The sequence below is a fragment of the Entelurus aequoreus genome, linkage group LG13 (genome assembly GCF_033978785.1).
Source record: "Entelurus aequoreus isolate RoL-2023_Sb linkage group LG13, RoL_Eaeq_v1.1, whole genome shotgun sequence".
In the NCBI taxonomy this organism is placed as follows: domain Eukaryota; kingdom Metazoa; phylum Chordata; class Actinopteri; order Syngnathiformes; family Syngnathidae; genus Entelurus; species Entelurus aequoreus.
The window spans coordinates 30,397,165-30,419,590 of NC_084743.1; the positions used below are offsets into that span (position 1 = coordinate 30,397,165).

The 22,426-nt window shown below is 42.2% G+C and overlaps 1 protein-coding gene across 2 annotated transcripts in view; it reads right to left on the reverse strand.

Moving 5' to 3' along the window:
- Positions 1 to 321: 321 nt before the first annotated feature.
- Positions 322 to 22,426, reverse strand: part of stat4 (signal transducer and activator of transcription 4) — a 75,352-nt gene continuing 53,247 nt past the window's right edge. Inside the window, exons 12-23 of one of the 2 annotated variants that reach the window (XM_062067657.1) lie at positions 21,967 to 22,060; positions 21,795 to 21,839; positions 14,647 to 14,730; positions 14,454 to 14,552; positions 10,625 to 10,760; positions 10,431 to 10,480; positions 6,140 to 6,234; positions 3,203 to 3,339; positions 988 to 1,179; positions 848 to 893; positions 668 to 761; positions 322 to 518 (exon numbers count right to left, since the gene is read on the reverse strand). In XM_062067657.1, the coding sequence (XP_061923641.1) occupies positions 495 to 518; positions 668 to 761; positions 848 to 893; positions 988 to 1,179; positions 3,203 to 3,339; positions 6,140 to 6,234; positions 10,431 to 10,480; positions 10,625 to 10,760; positions 14,454 to 14,552; positions 14,647 to 14,730; positions 21,795 to 21,839; positions 21,967 to 22,060 (1,096 nt within the window). In that variant the 3' untranslated portion in view covers positions 322 to 494. Of the gene's footprint in view, positions 519 to 667; positions 762 to 847; positions 894 to 975; positions 1,180 to 3,202; positions 3,340 to 6,139; positions 6,235 to 10,430; positions 10,481 to 10,624; positions 10,761 to 14,453; positions 14,553 to 14,646; positions 14,731 to 21,794; positions 21,840 to 21,966; positions 22,061 to 22,426 lie in introns of both variants that reach the window. The other variant, XM_062067656.1, reaches the window with a different exon arrangement.

A 22,426-nucleotide genomic window follows, 5' to 3' on the forward strand; every position in this document is an offset into this window, starting at 1 on the left:
CTAAATGTTAAATTTAAAACTAGGTGTTAAATGTAAATCTAAATCTTAAATATCAATCTCTCGCCAGGTGTAAAATATTATTAGTGTGCATGACTAGACCTATTTGTATTTGTATGAGTCTTTCATGGTTTTCTGTGCTGTTACTTAATGATTGTGTCACATATGAACATTGTTTACGCTGTAAACAAGGCGATCACTGTCATATAAGTCGCTGCAGCAGCCAGTTGACACGCTCGCTTTGGATCTGTTCTAAAGAATAGGTCTCAATTGTGAGCTAAATAGTAAAAACATATTATGTAGACCACAAGCAAGTGTGGTAAGTTTCAGTTTATTTCACTTCGGACATGCATACCAGGTTACACTGGAGCACAGGTTAACAGCAGTTATACACCTCAACATGTGCGATATGAGTAGGAATAAGCAGACGTAATCAATGTACTGCCTTTTGGATGCTACGTGATTGACAGTGTGTGAGTGTGTGTTTGGGTTGGTCTTTATTCAGAATATGGAGATGTAATCTGAAAAAAAGAAAATAGAAGAGTCTATAAGTCGCATAGGGCCTGCTCTACTAAGATCCAAATAACACACGCTAAACAACAAGTGCAAACTATAAAAGGATGTGTACTATAAGTGGGCGGGATTGGAATGAAAATGCCTACAAACTTACATCATCCATATCAAAGGGCAAAGTCTTGTTGAGCATATCAAACTCTCCTGGGGTCATTGGAGGGTCAGGTGACTCACAAGTAGGTGATGGGGCACTGAGCAGGGTTTGCAAAGAAAGATTGATTAAACAAATTGATAAAACAATTTTAAAAAAGTACCTCCAAATGTGCCATGAACTCACCGCATTTCAGAGATGGGAATCAGAGTGGACGGTATGTATGGATGCACTGAAAAATTCATAAAAACGTAAAGAATAATAACAATTATAGTAAATGACAGAACGGATAGCACATGGATAAAAAAAATTACTGGATCTTATGCCTTCATTGGGTAGACGGTTGTAATGTTGTCCAAAGGCCTGGTCTTTGGGAATGTCAGGATAGAGGAACTTGAGGGGGTTCTTGGGGACAACCCCTGCTGAGATCACTTTGTAGTCCCTTATGATGTCAGGAAATGGGAGTGCATTCAGACGGCTTTTTGTGTACGGCTCCACAGAGTTGAAATTCACTTCTCCTGTTGGTGTAAAAACTCACCATTACACCAGGTTTAACGCCTAAGCGCTATACTCTATTTGATTAAGAAGCAACTTATCAATCGCTTTACTGAGAGTCACTGTGAGACAAAAACATGACTGTACAGAGCGTTGTCATGTTTGCACTTAATTATTTTTCTATATTTAAAACACTTCCCAGTGGTCTACTATATACCATGCAATGGTGGTGGTACTTGGGTCGAAATTTTGCATAGGTTTTGTTTGATAGACCATCTTCAAGCTGCTTTTTTACTGTCTTTTAGGCCCCTTCTACACTAAGCCAGCTAAGGCTATCCAGGGTATCTCCCACCTAACCTTATCCTTGTCCACACACACACAATGCCACCGTTTAAGACCCCCTCTGCCCTCCGTCCGCCGGAGCAACGTGACCTAGTACGCATGCGGAAAAAAATGTGTGCGCCACAGTCACCTCTGACCTGGAAGTGTATTCTTACCCTGTGTTTCAATGTAGACTATTGCCACATTTCTTTTAACAGTAAACCTTGTTTGCCTCACCATCAGCAGCTGTTAGACTATTGTAGTGAATCACACCTGAGCCATCATACATGATACATATCTTTAATGTACGTGTGAAAGTAAACAATGTGATGAAGAACAACAGGACACTGGGCTTGTAGGCTGACATTGGCGGTCGTACTTGACGGCCGCAACCACTTCATGGCTTCACAATAGTTATAGTACAAAACTACACGTTGAGTAATTGCTTGACATACATCGCGGACAATAACTGACAGTCTGCTTTGCCAGTCCAAATGCATCCGCTATCTTTCGTAGTCTTCCCTTGTCCACGGGAGCCCGCATTGTCGTTGTCTCTCCTTCGACAAATGGCTGAAGTTTTTCACTAAGTAGAATTACAGCTGACCTGGACATTCGAAAGTTCTCTTGCCGTTCCTCTGACACAACACACTCGGTGACAAACATATCCCACCAGGCTGCCGTTCTTCCGGGGCTTATCCAAAACCATCGCTCAACATTGCTATGTTGCCGTCTGAGATGTGTTGTATCCGAAATAGCTGCAATCGCCCGTTCCCTTCTCTTAAGGTATTCATGTGTGATTTCCAAAAGCGCCTGTACATGTAGAAGAAGGAGAAACACGGGCATGTCTGGATGACTCGCCTAAATTTTTCTAGTGGTTTCCGCCGAGTTACCGAACGGGTTGTTATGAAGCTGGCTGTGGCGTGTTCTTTCTGATGTCACTTCCTGTGTGGGGCGCGGTCTTTCTGGCGTCACTTCCTCTCCGAACTCAGTTTGTAAACAATCAATGAGTCCATACAAAGCTAAGAGCCGGAGATTCAAGAAATAGACGGCGCACCTACCCGTGTAAAAAATTGTCCTAGGAGTGGGACCTTAAACGATGGGTTAGTGTGGCTGAAACGGGGCTTAGGCTAAATAATTATTCGTTTAGTGGGTTATCCAACTTAGTGTAGACATGCCCTTAGAATGTGCCGTTTTATGGGCGGTCTTATTTACATGCTGAGGTCGTCCAACATGCCGAGCCTCCTTCAACTGCGTCCCCACCCTGTCAGCCATGTTGTAATTTTAAATGCTTTCTATATCGAGTATACTGACAGATGTAAGTAAGAACTAAGCGCTACTTTTTTTTTAGAAATGGCAACAGCGGTGTATTTTAGCATGGATGTGCGAGCCATTTTTCCCCAGACAAAAACAAGAAACTTATTGACTACAACTTTAGACTACAACTGGATAAGAAAATGGCGGACTCGTGCGAAGCTATTTGGGTGAACCTCTACCATATATGGAGATATAACATAACATAACTAAGGAAAAATACGTCGTTAAAGTTTCAAATTCCAAATATCTCGTTTGGCGCAAGTTTTGGAGAAAGCAAGATTTTTTTATAAGCCTCCATGGCTTGATTTCCCATTTTCAGGACAAAAACAGATACCACCAGTTAGGAAAAGTTGGTTTTGTAGCAATCATCATGATCAGCGTTAAGTGCGTGTATGTGTGTTGTGTTCAAACCATTATCACTGTGTTGCACCCAGGTAAAGGTGATTCCTCCAAGATGGCTCTCACTGAAGCGCAGGAGGAAAGTGCCTGACTCTTTCTCCTTCAACAGAAACCGCTCCATCTCTTTGCTCACAAAACCCATGATGTAGCTGCATGGACAGAGGTATAGGAAAACAAGCTTTACATCTATGTTTCCCTTTTTTAGTCATACAGTTGACTTGTAAAACAAAAACAGCTCATAGAGTAACAATTTGGAATTCAAACCTTTGGTTTCCTTGTACTCTCACTTCCCAGTCAAGGGTATTATTACAAGGCTTTAGCTTTTTGTGTTTAGGCCCTTTTACGAGGTGATTAGTGATGACATGTGCAATAGTGAAGGTTATTTAGTAGGGGTGTATTGATTGATCGAAAGATTGATTTATATTCCTAAAATCGACCTGTGCCCGGCTAGTTCACCTTCCAGAAGATATGTATCAATCGAACATTGATTTAAAAGTTATTTAATACATTTTATCGATAGTAAAAAAAAGAAAACATTGGATTTAAGAACAGCAGAGTTTATACAAAGTTTTTTTTACCACTTTAAAAAAAAAAAAAAAACACAGTAAACATTACGTGAAGCGATCCAAGACAGTGTTTGTCAGAGGACGACGTCACGGAGATGTCCGAGTCAACTTTTACTTCTTTTCCTCACCTTCTTGCGCAGAATCCAAAGGACATACTCTGAAAAAGTTTTTCTTTAATGATCGCGCGATCTTAATAAAGCTGAGAGAGCGCAGAAATTTCTGACTTTTTGACCCAGCTAAGCTGAAGTCCTTCTCTGAGCAAGCATGCTATGCTAACCAGACGCACAGCGCACAGAGAAACGAAAGCATGGCAGACGGGGAGGAGCTGACCATAGACTGCGCCGCATGGTTAACAAAGGAAGGCTAACTCTTCCGATTATACTATGTTCAGTCTCTGGAAATTATGATTGAGGAACTTTAACTTTAGCGGCAGGACTTGGGGAGGTGGAACGGCTGCCCTTGTTTAAACAAGCATGGCGCACGGACAGTAAGATGATATCAAACTCTTGCTCTGAAAATGTGTAATATCTGACTTTGAAGTTTGCTAAAAGTTTGCTAAAAAGTTGCTAAACCTGTGATGATCTGTTGCCCAGATCATGTTTCGTTTTAGTTTAAGTCTCCCTTAGTTCTGTTTCAGCACCCCTGGGTTTGTGTTTCTTGGTTGTCATGGGTGCTGATTATTTTCACCTGCCTCTGATTAGTGTTGGAACGCTCACCTGCTCCCAGGCACTAATCAGAGAGCTATTTATTCCTGCCTTTCGCCACACTCTGTCTGGCTGTCTTGTTTGCTGTAAGCAACAAGTTACATTTGTGTATATCTTGCTTCTGGCGGCTATGCCTGTTCATCTTTTGATTCCTGTGCTAAGTTTCGCCTTAGCTCCCCGGGCTATCGGCACGCTTGTTTGTATTTTTGTATTTTTCAATGATTTATGAGAATAAATCATCGTCTTACCTGTACCTTGCCTCCGGAGTTCCTCCGCACAGTAAAATGTGACTCAAGCGTAACAAAACCGATTTTAACTCATGTCGTTCAATAAAAAAATAATATTGTCCCTGATCATATCGGCAACCACAACTTGAATCAAATCGTTATTAAAACGAATCATTACACCCCTATAATTTTGATCATGTATAGTACTTGGCTCTGTCTGCATGGGTATTTGTAATGAGCCTAACTGTCAGGGATGGTACTGGCATTGTGGACTGAACCTCAAATTGCAGACATGTTAATGTGGGGAAAAAACAATAATCCATTAGGATAGCAAATATATTTCATACTGGAGAGTTGACAATAACCTGGTGAAGGACTAAAATTGGCCCTAGTGTGTGAATGTGAGTGTGAATGTTGTCTGTCTATCTGTGTTGGCCCTGCGATGAGGTGGCGACTTGTCCAGGGTGTAACCCGCCTTCCGCGCGAATGCAGCTGAGATAGGCTCTAGCACCCCCCGCGACCCCAAAAGGGACAAGCAGTAGAAAATGAATGGATGGATGGATGGTTATACATTGAAGCAAATCCTCCGAGGAGTTGCCATCCCAGATAGTGGCGATGGTGAACGATGGGGTAAAGGCAATGATTCTACATCAATTAGCTGCAATAAGAGAATGAAAGACGAGGGAACAGAAGAGATGATCTCTCATCAGGATGATTTTTTTAGGACTTCTCACCATGGCGCCGTTAAAATTACTGTTACTTCCAGAAAGTTTTCACAGCTCGTCACTTTTTCCACATTTTGTTACGTTACAGCCTTATTCCAAATTGGAATTAGCTCATTGTTGGCCTCAACATTCTAGAGATTTCTTTAAAAATGTGCAAATTTTAAAAAAATCTAACAGATTTGGAAGATTTGTTTGACTTTTGTTGAATCATAGTCAGGTTCAATGAATCCCTCCTCCCCCGTCTGTCTTTAATTTCTCCATTACAGCTTCCTAAAGTATCCGCCCTGATGTGGACTCATCGCTACAGTCTTTCTTTGAGGCACGCTCAGATGTGGAATCATCAGATTGTTGTCAACTTTTAAAAGATGTCATTATTAAAGTAATATTGTGTCTTTTGTCATTGCTTAGACCTCCTGCTTCTGAGCATGTTTTTCCATGTTATTCACCTGTCTCCCTGCCAGAGTCCTGCCATGCAGTGTCTATCGAGGGTTCCCTCTGCCACTAAACACCAACTCTGACTAAGTAAATTGTCTTTTTCCTTCACTGAAGTGTCCGCATACTGGAGTTCAGTCCAAGTTTCCAGTGCCACCCATTGACATTTCTGCTTTCAGTTGATGGGAAGTGTCTTACAATCTGTTGGACTTCATAGTAATTGTATAACAGGAATTTTCTGGCACAATTGAGTTATTTGTAGATACAAAATAAATAAATAAAAAAAAGCTTTTACTTTTCATTCCACACTGGCAGCAAGTGCTTCTTGATCAGCTCCAGGATCGAATCCAGCCATGTCCAGAAACTAAATGATTTTCCTGCAATGCTCTCCTTGAAAAAGACGACAGCATATGTTACATAGACTGTATAAAATATATGCTAGTTGTATCGAACATTACACTCCCACATTGGCCTATGCAGGCATCCTAGACGCCCGCTATTTAGCGGAATGCCGCTATTCTTCTGGCCCAGTGATTCTCAAACTGTAGTGGTAGGGATGTTCCGATACTTTTTGGAGGTATTGGTACAGGAGCGTATTTGTAACTAAATCTCCAATACCTTTGGAATGGAAGACCATTGCACCAATGGAAGACTCAAGAATGCACTACAAAGCAAACATGACGGGAATGTGGCATTATTACAAACTTGAGCAGCCAACAACTCAAACGGCAACATGCAAACTTTGCAATATCTCTGTTTCGAGGGGTGAGACTAGGGATGTAACGGTAAACGGTATAATGATAAACCGACGGATGATAATGATAATGATAAAATTCCCGACGGTTAGTAGTACCTTTTAAATTTTTAATTACCGAAAAATTTTATTTATTCATGCATTTTAGGCAACACTGCTTACTTCCTGGAAAGGTAGTCACAGCAGCGCTGGTGCATGCGTACTAGTATCGTTTGGCTTGAAAAAACATGGCGGAACACAACTACACAGACTTTGCTACTGAGATTTCCCCCTTGGGGTAAACAGAGCGGAGCGCTTTGTTCAACTTCATTTTCCTTTGCTTCATTTCCGTGGAGTCTCCGCATTCGTTAAAGAGTGCACTGCTGTTAGATGGCGACAAGTGTGGACAATATTGGAGACAGACGCATGCAGCAGGGGATGTGTCGGGAACGTTTTACTGGGATGCTCACTCGTCCTTTATTTAATTGCAAACTTTACCAGTGTTCAAATAACATCAATACTTGGTAAATGTTTTGTCATCTCAACGAATTGAAGATTGTGTATTCGATGTGAGAGGTCTCACTCCTGTTTATTTTTGTTGGCCAAACTGTTGTACTGAACCCCTTGGTGTTGTTGACGAACAAAGCTTGTTTATTAAACGTTATCTTCATTAGCCAAACTGCTTTGAGTTTTATATTGATATCAAAAAGTGAACACCATGGTTTTTTACATTACTTGTGGCTTTTTTCATGTCACAAAGGTATTACTTTAAAAACCATTCATGTGACATAGCATTTTGTTAATGTTTTACTGTGCATAGTTAATTCCTATATGACTTAGTTTTGCTCAAACTCTTAATTGATCTGTCCCGATACAGCATCTACATAAACCTCTCTCTATCAAAATGTAAAGGTATAGATAAAGGCATCATGTAATGAGTAAAAATACTATTAATGAACAAAAACAAATACTTGTCTAGAAATATATGGATAATGTTTATCTATAGCCTTTTTATTAGACATCACAAATTACATGATAGCATGGCATTCACACCCCACCCCAACTCTGCTTTACCTAACATAATCAATAATCATGATCTCAATATTGATTAAAAAAAGTATCTTAATTATTATTTTGGCCAGAATTGTGCAGCCCTATCTATAAGACTACATATCATACATTAACACTATTTTTGTCTGTATGGACAAAAAGTGCAGTTAGGTCTTATGGCCATCAGGTGCCGTACCTTGCAAAATTATTACAGTTGTTTTTATTTATTTTTTATCTTTTATGTCCAAAAAGTGCTATCTCGCACAATTTTCACATTTATTTTATTTACTTATCTTTTTTTTTCTACCATATTACTTTGTTTATAACGCTTGTGTCGCTTTTATATGCACATTAAATTTCTACTTGAGGTACATGAAACTGATTTTTTCTACAATAATAATTCTTCTGCAAAGGAAATAATTTTGAATGTGTTGTTTGTGGGGGGGTTTTTTTAAATAAAACTTGGTTAAAATATTTCAGTATAAGTACCTTTTAAAAGCACATTTAAAATACAGCAATAACAATGATAACCATAAAAATGCTGGTCACACTAACCGGGATAAGAAATGTTCATACCGTGACATCCCTAGATGAGACACATGTAGTACGTTCAAATACAAACGCACAATGAAGTTAACGACACGGGACAAAAAAAAACAAACCCTGACAGATTAATTCCAGCATAAAGAAAAGTTTTCACGAGAATCCCAACGTAGAGTCGACATTTGCGTTAAACTAATTGAATTCATAGTATTGGATGGTCAACCGCTATCAGCGGTCAAGATTGTGGGATTTTGCCGCTTGCATGGTCGTAAATACAAGACAAAATCAGTCTCTATAAGACTGTTAGCGAACTCGTCTCCACAAGGCACTGACTTATAACAGTTTCACGACATAATATTTGGAGCAGTGATTTCATGTCTTTATCAGTGATTATCTTAACAGCACATTGGGTTTGCCGGGGGGTTGTAACATCTAATACAGTGGTTCTCCAACATTTTCTTCACCAAGTCGCACCATAATGACCAACATTTATATACAGTAGCGTAGTAGGCCTATGTATTCATTAAATACAAGGCAGGGGTTTTATTTAAAGGCCTACTGAAACCCACTACTACCGACCACGCAGTCTGATAGTTTATATATCAATGATGAAATCTTAACATTGCAACACATGCCAATACGGCCGGGTTAACTTATAAAGTGCAATTTTAAATTTCCCGCTAAACTTCCAGTTGAAAACGTCTATGTATGATGACGTATGCGCGTGACGTCAATCGTTGAAATGGAAGTATGCGGACACCATTGTATCCAATACAAAAAGCTCGGTTTTCATCGAAAAATTCCACAGTATTCTGGACATCTGTGTTGGTGAATCTTTTGCAACTTGTTTAATGAACAATGAAGACTGCAAAGAAGAAAGTTGTAGGTGGGATCGGTGTATTAGCGGCTGGCTGCAGCAACACAACCAGGAGGACTTTGACATGGATAGCACACGCGCTATCCGACGCTAGCCGCGGACCGCACGGATGATCGGGTTAAGTCCTTCGTCCTCGTGCTCGATCACTGGAACGCAGGTGAGCACGGGTGTTGATGAGCAGATGAGGGCTGGCTGGCGTAGGTGGATAGCTAATGTTTTTAGCATAGCTCTGTGAGGTCCCGTTGCTAAGTTAGCTTCAATGGCGTCGTTAGCAATAGCATTGTTAAGCTTCGCCAGGCTGGAAAGCATTAACCGTGTATTTACAGGTCCATGGTTTAATAGTATTGTTGATTTTCTGTCTATCCTTCCAGTAAGGGGTTTTCTTTCTTTTGTTTCTATCTGCAGTTAAGCCCGCTGCTATCACGTTAGCTCCGTAGCTAAAGTGCTTCGCCGATGTATTGTCGTGGAGATAAAAGTCACTGTGAATGTCCATTTCGTGTTCTCGACTCTCATTTTCAAGAGGATATAGTATCCGAGGTGGTTAAAAATACAAATCCGTGATCCACAATAGAAAAAGGAGAGAGTGTGGAATCCAATGAGCCAGCTTGTACCTAAGTTATGGTCAGAGCGAAAAAAGATGCGTCCTGCACTGCACTCTAGTCCTTCACTCTCACGTTCCTCATCCACGAATCTTTCATCCTGGCTCAAATTAATGGGGTAATCGTCGCTTTCTCGTTCCGAATCGCTCTCACTGCTGGTGTAAACAATGGGGAAATGTGAGGAGCCTTTCAACCTGTGACGTCACGCTACTTCCGGTACAGGCAAGGCTTTTTTTATCAGCGACCAAAAGTTGCGAACTTTATCGTCGATGTTCTCTACTAAATCCTTTCAGCAAAAATATGGCAATATCGCGAAATGATCAAGTATGACACATAGAATGGATCTGCTATCCCCTTTTAAATAAATAAAAATTCATTTCAGTAGGCCATTAACAAGTATATTTAATGTTTTTGGCCACTGTAACATTACACACAGTTTGGACGATAACACACCTTTGGATATTTAATTAGGTGATTATTTGCCGTACCATTCACAGTTTGAGAATCACTGATCTAATAAATAGAAACCATTGGTGAGTTTTCTTTCATTTTTACATAATTTATTTGTAGGAAATGCCTTCCAAAGTATCTTAGAGATGGTAAAATGTATTCAACTTTAGGAGGCAATGCTCCCTGAACTCCCAAAAAGGGCACTATGTGAACTCCGATTGATATTTGTCAACTCTTTTATTATTTTTCTTACCTCTCTGGGATACCTGCCTATGGTTCATTGATGCCTGAAAGTGTCATATCTTTTATAGGAGATTGACTTTTTGAAACTTACCTTACAAAACTTAGACCAGTGGACTTGATCATTATTTGAGGAATGTAGACCTATGGACAGGTTTTAAGAAATGATACAAATTACTGGCAGACTGATGAATCTTTCAAATCTCAAAAGGGTTATTTCATTTCCGTTTGTTTAAGTTTCAATGCCGAAACCACCGTGTACATTGTCACAATATAGCACAATCCTACCAAGAAGCTTTTCTTTCAACATTGTTAGCTGGTCCTTGTTTAGGCCCCGACCAGTATTGGTGGAGAACTGCCAGCTGAGGACCTCTGAGAGCAGGGACCATGTGGCTCGGGGTGGATTGCCGAGGAAAGCCAAGTTCTGTGAAAGCATATCAGGCAAAATCGGTTATCAAAAATAATTACCTGTAGATAATATGCCTAATGAAATAAATAACTACACAACAAGTAAAATGCTGCATTAAGTACTCCTGGGCCCGGGCTGATCTAAAGAGATGGAAAGTGCACATATGAGAGAAATATGGAACAAAATCTAATGGGTAATAACTTTTGGCAGTTGTGGCATGTTATCCAGAGCCTCACAAACTACAAGAGCACCAACACTCCCACCATCAGCGTTGACGACTCACTGGCGGCAAAAACTAACAGTTTCTTTGCATGCTTTGAGTATTTAGAGCATCGGTGCCCCAGCCAGCACATAGCAGCATCTCACTGACCCGATATGAGCAGAGGACTATGCCGGGCAGACCAAAGGAAATCCGTCAGACCCGGCGATGTGTCTGGAAGTGTACTCGCCAGTACAGTGTACAGTAAGTGTACCTACTGATCAACTCTCAGGTATCCTGACCAAAGTCTTCAACCGCACCTTGACTAAAGCCGCAACCTGCCTAAAAACAGCCACCATCATGTCTGTCATCAAAGCATTAAAAAAGGCAACATCAGTAACTATAGAGTAGACCCATCATTCTAACACCAGTGGCGATGAAGTGCTTTGAGAGGCTGGTCATGCAACATGTCAAGTGTCCCTGCTGCATTTGATCACCAACAATTCACTTACAGAATCAACCGCTCCACTGAGGTTGCCATTGCCCTCACACAGCAAACCACGCTGAGACACCTAGAACATTCGGAAAACTGTAAGACTCCCCTCTCAGGCTACAGCTCAGCATTCAAAACCATAGAACTGGATTGAATTAGAATGGTGTACATTTCTTATTGCTGCCAACATTTCCACTTAGTAAGTGTGCTGTGTATTTATAATAATAATAAATAAATAAATTATAAATGGGTTATACTTGTGTAGCGCTTTTCTACCTTCAAGGTACTCAAAGCGCTTTGACAGTATTTCCACATTCACCCATTCACACACACATTGATGGCGGGAGCTGCAATGCAAGGCGCTAACCAGCACCCATCAGGAGCAAGGGTGAAGTGTCTTGCCCAAGGACACAACGGACGTGACTAGGATGGTAGAAGGTGGGGATTGAACCCCAGTAACCAGCAACCCTCCGATTGCTGGCACGGCCAATCTACCAACTTCGCCATTTTATTTCAGACCCAGGTAGGATCCATATCACAGAAGAAAAAACATACAACGATAAAACCCAAATAAAAGAAATCCAAGCAGAAATAAAAAAAATAAAAACTTGCATAAAAAAATAAAAACTTGTATAAAAAAATACATTTAAAAAAACACTCCACAATATTCAATGTCCAGCATATAGGCTTACTCGCCAATGGTTCCACAGACCGGATGAAAATCTGACAGAACTGCGAGTCGGGTTTGTCAGACCATTAATGACATTGTTGTCTGACTCAGCTGCCCTATACATGAACCTGTACATGAGATGACGTAAAGTGGCAGAGCAGGTGGTGACCCCAATACTGACAAACATTTGGCTGGCACTGCAGCGCCTTGAAGCGCTTAGAAGCAGTCTCATGCTGTAATTGTAAGCCACTATGAGCTTTTTAACACTGGCTTGTTTAAACCGACACCACAGGTGGGCAGTATACAGTGGTGTGCAATATGCTTTAAAAAGTGTGATCTTCACAGAAACTGAGCACATATTGAACTTTCAACACAGCATGTTTGCTTGAGCATATAACTTCCGTCGCTGTCTGTAAATATCTTTGTCATCAGACAGGTCATTCGTAATAATATGTCCCAGATATTTCATTTCACTGCACACACTAAGTGCAGAACCAGATAGAGAGAACTATCATGGGCTTGCTCTTCTTAGCATTGTATATGATGTTAAAATCACGACCATACTGTGCGCATATTTTCAGAAGCTGTCGAAGATCAGCATACATTATATTTATTACCAATGGGTTTTTTTTTAAACATTCTTGGAGATCGCCTCAATTTCGTTGTATATGTTGTGGTTGACAAGACATTGTATAAACATCAGGGGCAGTTCCTCTGGATTGTCAGACTTTGGTGGTGGTTCCTCTATTTAAAAAGGGGAAGTGGGGGGTGTGTTCCAATTATCGTGGGTTCACACTCCTCAGCCTTCCAGGTAAGGTCTATCAGGTGTACTGTAGAGGAGGCTACGTTGGATAGTCGAACCTCGGATTCAGGAGGAGCAGTGCGGTTTTCGTTTTGGTCGTGGAACTGTGGACCAACTCTATACTCTCGGCAGGATCCTTCAGGGTGCATGAGAGTTTGCCCAACCAGTCTACATGTGTTTTGTGGACTTGGAGAAGGCATTCGACCGCGTCCCACGGTAAGTCCTGTGGAGAGTGCTTAGGGAGTACGGGGTATGATCAGTTTTAAGGGTTTGTGCGCATTGCCGGGAGTAAGTCGGACCCGTTTCCAGTAAGGTTTGGACTGTGCCAGGGCTGTCCTTTGTCACAGATTCTGTATACAATTTCTACGGACAGAATTTCTAGGCGCAGTCAGGGCGTTGAGGGGATCCGATTTGTTGGCTGCAGGATTAGGTCTCTGCTTTTTAAGGATGATGTGGTCCTGCTGGCTTCATCTGACCAGGATCTTCAGCTCTCACTGCAACAGTTCCCAGCTGAGTGTGAAGCGACTGGGATGAAAATCAGCACTTCCATTTCCAAGTCCGTGGTTCTCGCCCAGTAAAGGATGGAGTACCATCTCCGGGCTAGGGAGGAGATCCTGCCCTAAGTGGAGGAGTTCAAGTACCTCGGGGTCTTGTTCACGAGTGAGGGAAGAGTGAATCGTGAGATCGACAGGTGAGATCGACAGGTGTCCGTGCGCTGACGCCCGCATTGTTGATTCTGAAGGCCTCTGGCAGATTTCGTACAGCATGGCAACATAAGCTCGCTGGATTCTGATTGGATACAAACTAAAACTAAAAACAACAGCACTGGAACGAGCATAAAATGACATGAAGAGAATATGAATACTTTTAGATATTTAGGGAAAGTAAATTAAAAAATTATTGTATCTTTAATTATGATCATGATTTCTGGTTAGGCTAGGCCAGCAGAGAAGGTATTGCTGGCCCTGACGGCCCACCACTGCTGCTATAGTAGTTTTGGCAAGTTATTATAATTTGTGTTACTTTGTTGGCATTGTTGATCTGAAACCGAGGATGTAGAGACGAAAGGTGGCATGCAGGTAAAATATTTTAAAGATGAAAAAAATGGTAGCACCAGCGTGGTAGATGAAGCAAAATTCCACAGGTAAGTCCAATAAACTACACTAACAAAGAGCCAAACAGGAACCAAGGTAGAGGCAAAAAAAAAACTTATCAGCAGAGAGCATCTTGAGGACCAAGGAACACCGTGTACAGCATGAGATGGAGCTGCACTAAGCATGAACACAGTCAAGCAACGCATTCCTGACCAACAACGCTGGCTTACGAAGTCACAAAATTAGCGACTCGGGACAGGTGTGTCTCCTGATTGCCAGTCAGGAAACAGCGCACAAGCAAAGGTAAAGTGGCTGACAGTGGGCACAAACAGGAAGTGGAATGAGGAATAAGATTGCTGGAGAGGAACTAATTTCCAAAACCCAGGAAAACAAAAAAACTGTCATTAGCTGTTATGACAATATTAAATATAAAATAGTATGTTTGCTCACCTTTGGCTCATCAGTCAAAAGGTTATACCACATTATAGAGGCCCAGGCACCAGGCAGCTGGCATCCATTAGAAATGACCACCAGTGGCAGGGAACATGTCTGGAAGCATTTTTCGTTAATGCAATATTACTAGGGAGTACAGTATGCCAAAGTCTAGCAAGTAATCAAACAAATTTATTAACCAGTTCCTTACCTCCAAATCAATGTTAAGGCCCTGAAGTGTAAAGTATGCCTCAAAACATAGAGTGTGAAGTTCTTCTGTAACCGACAGCAGATTCTGAAATGTAAAATTGAAATCAAAATACTTTTACATTCGTTTTCGAACTAACCTTTATAGGATTTTCTGTTGTTCTAAAAACGTAGTCCATCCAGAAAGTACACCTTTTCCAATTGTATCATTTCAAAATGGAATACATAGTTGTTTTCCTCAAAATTCTAGTGTCAGAACTGCTGTTTTTATAAGATAGGTAAGTTTGATATTCCACCGCCAAAACAATACCATCCATTGTAACACGTTACACATATCAATATGTCTACGCCTGGGTGAAAGAGAAGACATTTCACTTTTCACATAATGGAGAACAATGCAATGTGTTAAAAGTGTGAGCAATCATCGCCGCTAAAAGCAGAACTGACTTGAAGGCAAGTCATCCATCGACACAATAAGTGGGCCAAAACTAATACAGTAATACCTTGTTTATTGCTGTTGATTTGTTCCGCACCTGACCGTGGTGAATTATTTTCTGCGAAGTAGTAATTAATCATTACAAATCGAATATTTTCATATGCATTGCATTAAAAAAAACTGTTTATAACATTCTTTCTACGTTTTTTCACAATGACATTACACCTACATAGTCACCTTTACAGTGCTTTAATCTAATACATAAATGCAGACTGAGGCTGAGCCAATCAGCGGCCACGGCACTGAAAAACGCTCTTATTAGTTGATTCTACTGTACTTTCAACATTATTGGTTCATTTGGAAAATATTATGGCCAAGAAATAAATTGCTGAATGTGATAGAGTGGCTCAAACAAATATTTCCACAGATGAAAACAGCGAATGTATAGTATGCGGCCTTTTCGCTCCAATTTCACTTTACTTTCTACTAGGAATATGCTTGTCATGTAAAACCCAGTAATAGCTTAGTTTTGCTAAGTTTCGACACATCTGCTGTGCTCTTTACAAAACACAGGATAAGTTGTAAATTCCTTTGTGCTGGGACATACTTGAGAGTGTTTGGTGATGACTGGTGGAATGGTGGGTGGGTGCTTTGCAATGTGGACGCATCATCAGTAGTGTGCCCCTGGGTCACTGGGCGTTTCGGCCTTATCACTAGACGCCCTCTCCAGGGGTGGCCAGCCACAGGGTGATCGGTCCAGGGCTTGCGTCAATCCCAATTAATCATGAGTTGCTTGGTGTTGAGCAGCAGACTTCTCATGGGACTATGCATGGCAGGGGCGTCATTTTCCCTGAGTCAAGCCTAAGCTGACAGCATACCTCCTGGCTTGCTACTTGGGGGCCCAGCAGGGCCACTGGCTGCCTCTTTCGGCTCCCTCCGATGCAGCCTATATGCAGGCGTTGGCCTCGGACTCCCAGGTCTACAAGCAATTTGGTGGTAGATCTCGCAACAACCACAATGTTGTGCTTCAGCTGCAAGCTCGGCATAGCGTTGGTGTTTACTGTTGGTGGTACTGTGAGTTCGATGATGAAAACCTTTTTTTGTGAAGGGGACCAGAGCACCACGTCCGGTCTCAGGGTGGTCACAGCAATCTCCGGAGGAAACGCAAGCTGGCGGCTAGATCAACCAGCATCCTCCAGTCGCGGGCTAAGCATAGCTGGCCTCGCTCAGGTGGTATGGAGCCGCTCCTGACTACCTTAGCCCCTCCGTGGACAAAGGTAATGGCCTGCTGGTGGTTGGCTGCTGGTGGTGGTAGGGAGTTGATGGTAACTCGTTCGTCCTCCAGGGTGGACGCAACGGTCTTTAGGACTTGATTGTGACGCCACGTGTAACGTCCTTGGGTGAGACTGGTTTTGCACCCTGTGAGAATGTGCTTGAGGGTGGCTGGTATGGAACAAAGGGCACACACCGGGTCTTCGCTGAACCACTGGTGAAGATTAACTGGTGTTGGAAGGATGTCGTATGTAGCTCTGATGACAAAGCTCAACTGCCTTTCTTCCATGGCCCACATATCCTTCCAGCTGATCTTCCTCCTCTCCACACTGTCCAATCTCGTCCACTGACACTGTTTGCCCAGAGAGACTGCCTTGGCCCATCTTGCAGCCTCCTCCTGGCGGTGTACTTCGCCCACCACCATCTTCCTCTGTTCTGGTGCTCTGGCCTTACTCCAAGCTGGGCGGGTAGCTGTTAGTCCAAAGCCTCCTCTTCCTTGCTGCACATAGCCCACAATGTCAGCATGTCTGAGGGCTGCTGTTGCTTCTTCCACTGCTTTGGCTGGTCTCCATTTGCGCCCTGTCGCCAAGGTTGGTGCATTGTTGCTCACTACCAAGTCTCTGGATTCATTCAGTGTCATCTGGAGTCTTGTTTTTGCACACTTGAACTCCTCTGTGAGACTGGTGAGGGGCAGCTTGAGGATGCCATCTCCGTAGAGGCCTAGGTGGTAAGGCATCGTGGAACTCCGAGCCATTTTTTGATGTAGCCTGTGACTCCTCTTTCCAACTTCTCCACAGTTGAGATTGGGACCTCTTAAACTTAAACTGCGAGGGGCCACAGTGTCCTGGATAGGAGTCCGAACTGCAGGCACCAGACCTTTAACTTTCCAGGCAGTTGGGTGTTATCGATGGACTGCAGGCCGCTGCTGATATCCTTACGTAGTTGTTGCACCTGGTCTTTGTCCTTCAGGCTTGCATCATACCACCTGCCAGGGCTCTTTACAGGCTGCTCAGACTGGGATTGGGTCATCTCCGATGAAGAATTTCAGGTCAGAGAGCACTCCCTTCCCAATTGAGATGCTTTGTGACTTGGATGGTTTGATCTTCATACGGGCCCAACTGATATTCTCTTCCAGTTTTCTGAGAAGCCTCTTGGTGCATGGGACGCTGGTGGGCAACGTGGTAATATTGTCCATGTAAGCTCTGAGTGGGGGGAGGCGCTGGCCAGAGTCAACCCGCTGACCGCCTACCACCCACTTTGAGGCGCGAATGATAACCTCCATCGCCATCGTGAATGCCAGGGGTGAGATAGTGAATACCGCCATGATGCCTACTTCCAAGTGCTGCCAAGAGGTGGTAAAGTCAAAGGTGGTGAAGCAGAACTGCACGTCCTGGAAGTAGGATTTAACCAGGGCTGTGATGGTGTGTGGAAGAAGTTGAAGGCAGACCACAGGAGTTCATGGGGCACCGAACCAAAGGCATTGGCGAGGTCCAGGAAGACTACGTGGAGATCGTTTCTCTCTGCCTTTGCCACTTGGATCTGGTGCCAGATCATGCTGAAATGTTGTGAGCGCCCGGAGAATCCTGATTTTCCTGCCTTTTGTACAGCTGTATCGATGTACTCATTTCTTCACAGATACTCGACCGTCCGCTTTGTGCAATGACACTGAAGAAGATTTTGCCCTCAACGTTAAGCAGGGAGATTGGACGGAATTGACTGATGTTCGCCGCATCCTTCTCCTTTGGGATGAGGACTCCCCCTGCCCTACGCCACATTTTGGGTATCATCTTCTTTTGCCATGCTATTCTCATGAGCCTCCAGAGAAACCTTAGGATGTCCAGTGCGTTCTTGTACACCTTGTATGGGACTCCATTTGGCACTGGGGATGATGCCAATCTTGCTCGACGCAGTGTTTTCCATCTCTTTCCATGTTGGAGGGCCGATCAGCATATGATGTTCAGGGGGGTCAATCGGCGGGATATCTGAAGGGATGGTGAGACATTCATACCGCCTTGGGTCAGAGTGCGTTGCTATCAGGTAATCTTCCAGGACTGCCTCTGTTGTTTTAAGGGCTCCACTTTTTTCCTCTGCGAAGATACTTTTGAGGACCTTGAAGGGAATTTTATAGAACCGTGTTCTAGTTTGTTCTTTCTTTCTTCCTTCTACGTTTCCATAGGTTCTCTGCTCTGCGGAGGGAAGCCAGTCGGGTTTTAATGTCGACTTGAAGCACATCTATGCCTTCCCTTTCCACTCCAGAGGCGTTTTTCCACTGTTTCCTAAGTTGTCTCCTTTCAAGGACGGGGCGCCTGATCTCATGTTGCCTCCTAGAAACTGGTGCGGCTGAGACGTTTTTTCGACTTTTCCTTACTTGCACTCCGAAGCGTTCTGACCCATATTGATAGATAATGTCCCCCATTCTCTCCAACTTCTTTTCCACTGTCCCTTGTAGTTGTTTGAGGGACAGGGCCAGGTCAGTATTGATTGTTTCCCACAGTTTCTTATCCACGACACTAGGCCACTTCACATGCAGTCTAATCCCTGCTAGTCTCCTTTCGACTGCAGGTCTAGGAGGTTGGGTCGGTTCTACCGCCGTTGTCATCAGCTCTGTGTTTGCTTCCTCCGTGACATTGGTACTGATGTACTGCAAGCTGTGGTTTGTGTCCAGTTGCTGTACTTCTTTCGACTGATTTGACTCCTTTCGTAGAAAGTAGTCAATGCGAGTCCTCTGTCTCTCTTCTCTCAAACACTTTTTCTTTCCCTGGTGAACTCTCAACCCATGGTGTGATGTAATGCTCCTCCAACCACAGGGACATATCTGCAGTTTGTGTCCCGCCGTCGTGGCTGTAGCTGTGGCTGTTGCAGTGGCAGTTGCAGGGGCAGTTGCAGTGGCACTCTCTTGTACTGTGCTTTTACTCATAGTCGTTTTCGGTCCAGGGTCTGTTACCGTGATGTCAGCCGATGAGTCATCTTTCGCCCCCACTCTCATAGACTCTAGGGGTGTTTTCCTCTGTCGTCTTTTCGTAGCTATAACGGGTGCTTCCATCATGCGAAGGCATGGGAAGCTACAAGCATGGGAAGCTAGCCCATGCCTGTCCCAGTGCGGTCTATTCCCTCCTGTCAGCTGTCTTTCCACGCTGCCACAAAGACTTTCCCCTGTTGTCAGCTGAGCTTTCTCAGCGGTCACTGGACTTAGTGTCCAGTTACTCAGTTTACAAAACACAGGATAAGTTGTAAATTATTTTGTGCTGGCACATACTTGAGAGTGTTTGGTGATAACTGGTGGAATGGTGGATGGGTGCTTTGCAATTTGGACGCATCATCAGTAGTGTGCCCCTGGGTCACTGGGCGTTTCGGCCTTATCACTAGACGCCCTCTCCAGGGGTGGCCAGCCACAGGGTGATCGGCCCAGGGCTTGTGTCAATCCCAATTAATCATGAGTTGCTTGGTGTTGAGCAGCAGACTTCTCATGGGACTATGCATGGCAGGGGCGTCCTTTTCCCTGAGTTAAGCCTAAGCTGACAGCATACCTCCTGGCTTGCTACTTGGGGGCCCAGCAGGGGTCTTTCCTCCTCATGAACAGCCACTGGCTGCCTCTTTTGGCTGCCTCCGATGCAGCTTTGATGGCTATACGCAGGCATTGGCCTCGGACTCCCAGGTCTACAAGCAATTTGGTGGTAGATCTCGCAACAAAGCTTCTGCAGCCCACCTCTACTGGACGGACCTCAGTGTTCCAGCCACAATGTTATGCTTCAGCTGCAAGCTCCGCATAGCGTTGGTGTTTTCGCTCGTAAGCCTCAACCACTGAGTCCTCCCAGGGTACTGTGAGTTCAATGATGAAAACCTTTTTTTGTGAAGGGGACCAGAGCACCATGTCCGGTCTCAGGGTGGTCACAGCAATATCTGGAGGAAACCCAAGCTGCCGAATTCAACCAGCTTCCTCCAGTCGCGGGCTAAGCATAGCTGGCCTCGCTCAAGTGGTATGGAGCCGCTCCTGACTACCTTAGCCCCTCCGCGGACAAAGGTAATGGCCTGCTGGTGGTTGGCTATTACCAACAGATTTGGTCACATTTTCAGTAGACCCATAAATAATTCATATAAGAACCAAACTTAATGAATGTTTTTTGTGACCAACAAGTATGTGCTCCAACCACTCTATCACAAAAAAATAAGAGTTGTCGAAATTATTGGAAACTCAAGACAGCCATGACATTATGTTCTTTACAAGTGTATGTAAACTTTTGATCGCGACTGTATATATATATAGTTGAGGTTACTGTGGTTTATCCGTTAAACAGTGCTCAATACCGGGGTAGAGCGGAATATACGTTAGGTCAGGAAAAAACACGGAGGCTATTTTATTCCTACAAGCGTGTTTCGCAGATTTCCCTATGTTTCCTGACCTAACGTATATATATATGTATATATATATATATATGTATATATATATATATATATATATATGTATATATATATATATATGTATATATATATATATATATATGTATATATATATATATATATATATATATATATATACAGTATATATATATACATATATATATATACATATATATATATATATACATATATATATATATATATATATATATACATATATATATATATATATATATATATATATACATATATATATATATACATATATATATATATATATATATATACATATATATATATATATATATATATATATATATATATATATATATATATATATATATATATATATATATATATATATATATATATATATATATATATATACATATGCACATATATAAATGCACATATACAGTATATAATCTGTCTCATTGCAGATTAGACAAACTGTCTTTTCCTTATACTAAAACAAAAAAAAGTCATATGTCCACTGATGTTTAAAAACTCTACACCCGGAGTCTGTTTTACGTTTCCCCAACGATTTCGCCATTATTTTCCCTCGTGCACTAATTGACTGAAAGAGCGCGCACTTGCCGCGCGCTCTGCGGATACGGCAGCGCTAGCTTGATGACGTCACGTTATCGATGGGAAAATGCATTTTTAGACAATATGATTTGCCCGAGCGGCTCGGAGACCCCGAAAGTAACAAGCGGTAGAAAATGGATTGATGGATGGGCTAAAAAGGACAGATTAAAAAATATATAATTTACAAGAAAACTGGATGCACCTAACTTAAATTTTGAGCTTCATGATCTGCAGAGAGTGGGAATACATTCCAAGATTATATTTTTTCATTACATTTGCAAACATTTAAAAAAATATATATTCTGTCATAATGTTGTGTGTCCAATTTTGGGGAGAAAAAAATTATGTATTCCATTTTAGAATAAGTTTGTAACATATCCAAATGGGGGAAAGGTGAATACAATGAATGCTTTCAGAACAACAGGAAAAAATGAACACTCGAAAATTGTGCTCTGTACCTCAGTCCCCTTTGGGGCACTGGAGTTTTTCTTCTCTTTCAGCTGCTGCAATTTAGAAATATCAACACAAACACTGGTTCAAGTTACATACCAAGCATGCAGTGGCATGTAGAGAAAATGTTTCAGAATAGATAGAATAATAGAATGATTTAGAATAAATAAAATCACATACCAAGTGTCTAAATTCCACTGAAAGGCTGCCATTGGAGTAGTCCTCAATATCCATGGCTTTTGTGTTATTGGTCAGGATAAAAAACTGACGGCTTCTAAGGTTAAAAAGAAAGTAAAACAACAAAATCCTAATTCTGTTTTCGCCCAATTCTCCCATGCGCTTAAATTTTAAAAAGTTGCAAGCATTCTGTCTGCTCGACTACCTTGACCTAAAGAGGGACTGGAATTGTGCCTATCACTTATGATCCTTATGTAAAACAAAAACAAATGGTTTTATATTTTTTTATGCCTTCTAAATGGTAAAAAAAAAACGTTAGCAAAAATCAGCTAACAATGAGGGCAATGGGAGTGTCTCTATTCAGCCCTCTAAATAACTATCCAAAAAGTTAAAGTTTAAGTCCCAACGATAGTCACACACACACTAGGTGTGGTGAAATTATCCTCTGCATTTGACCCATCCA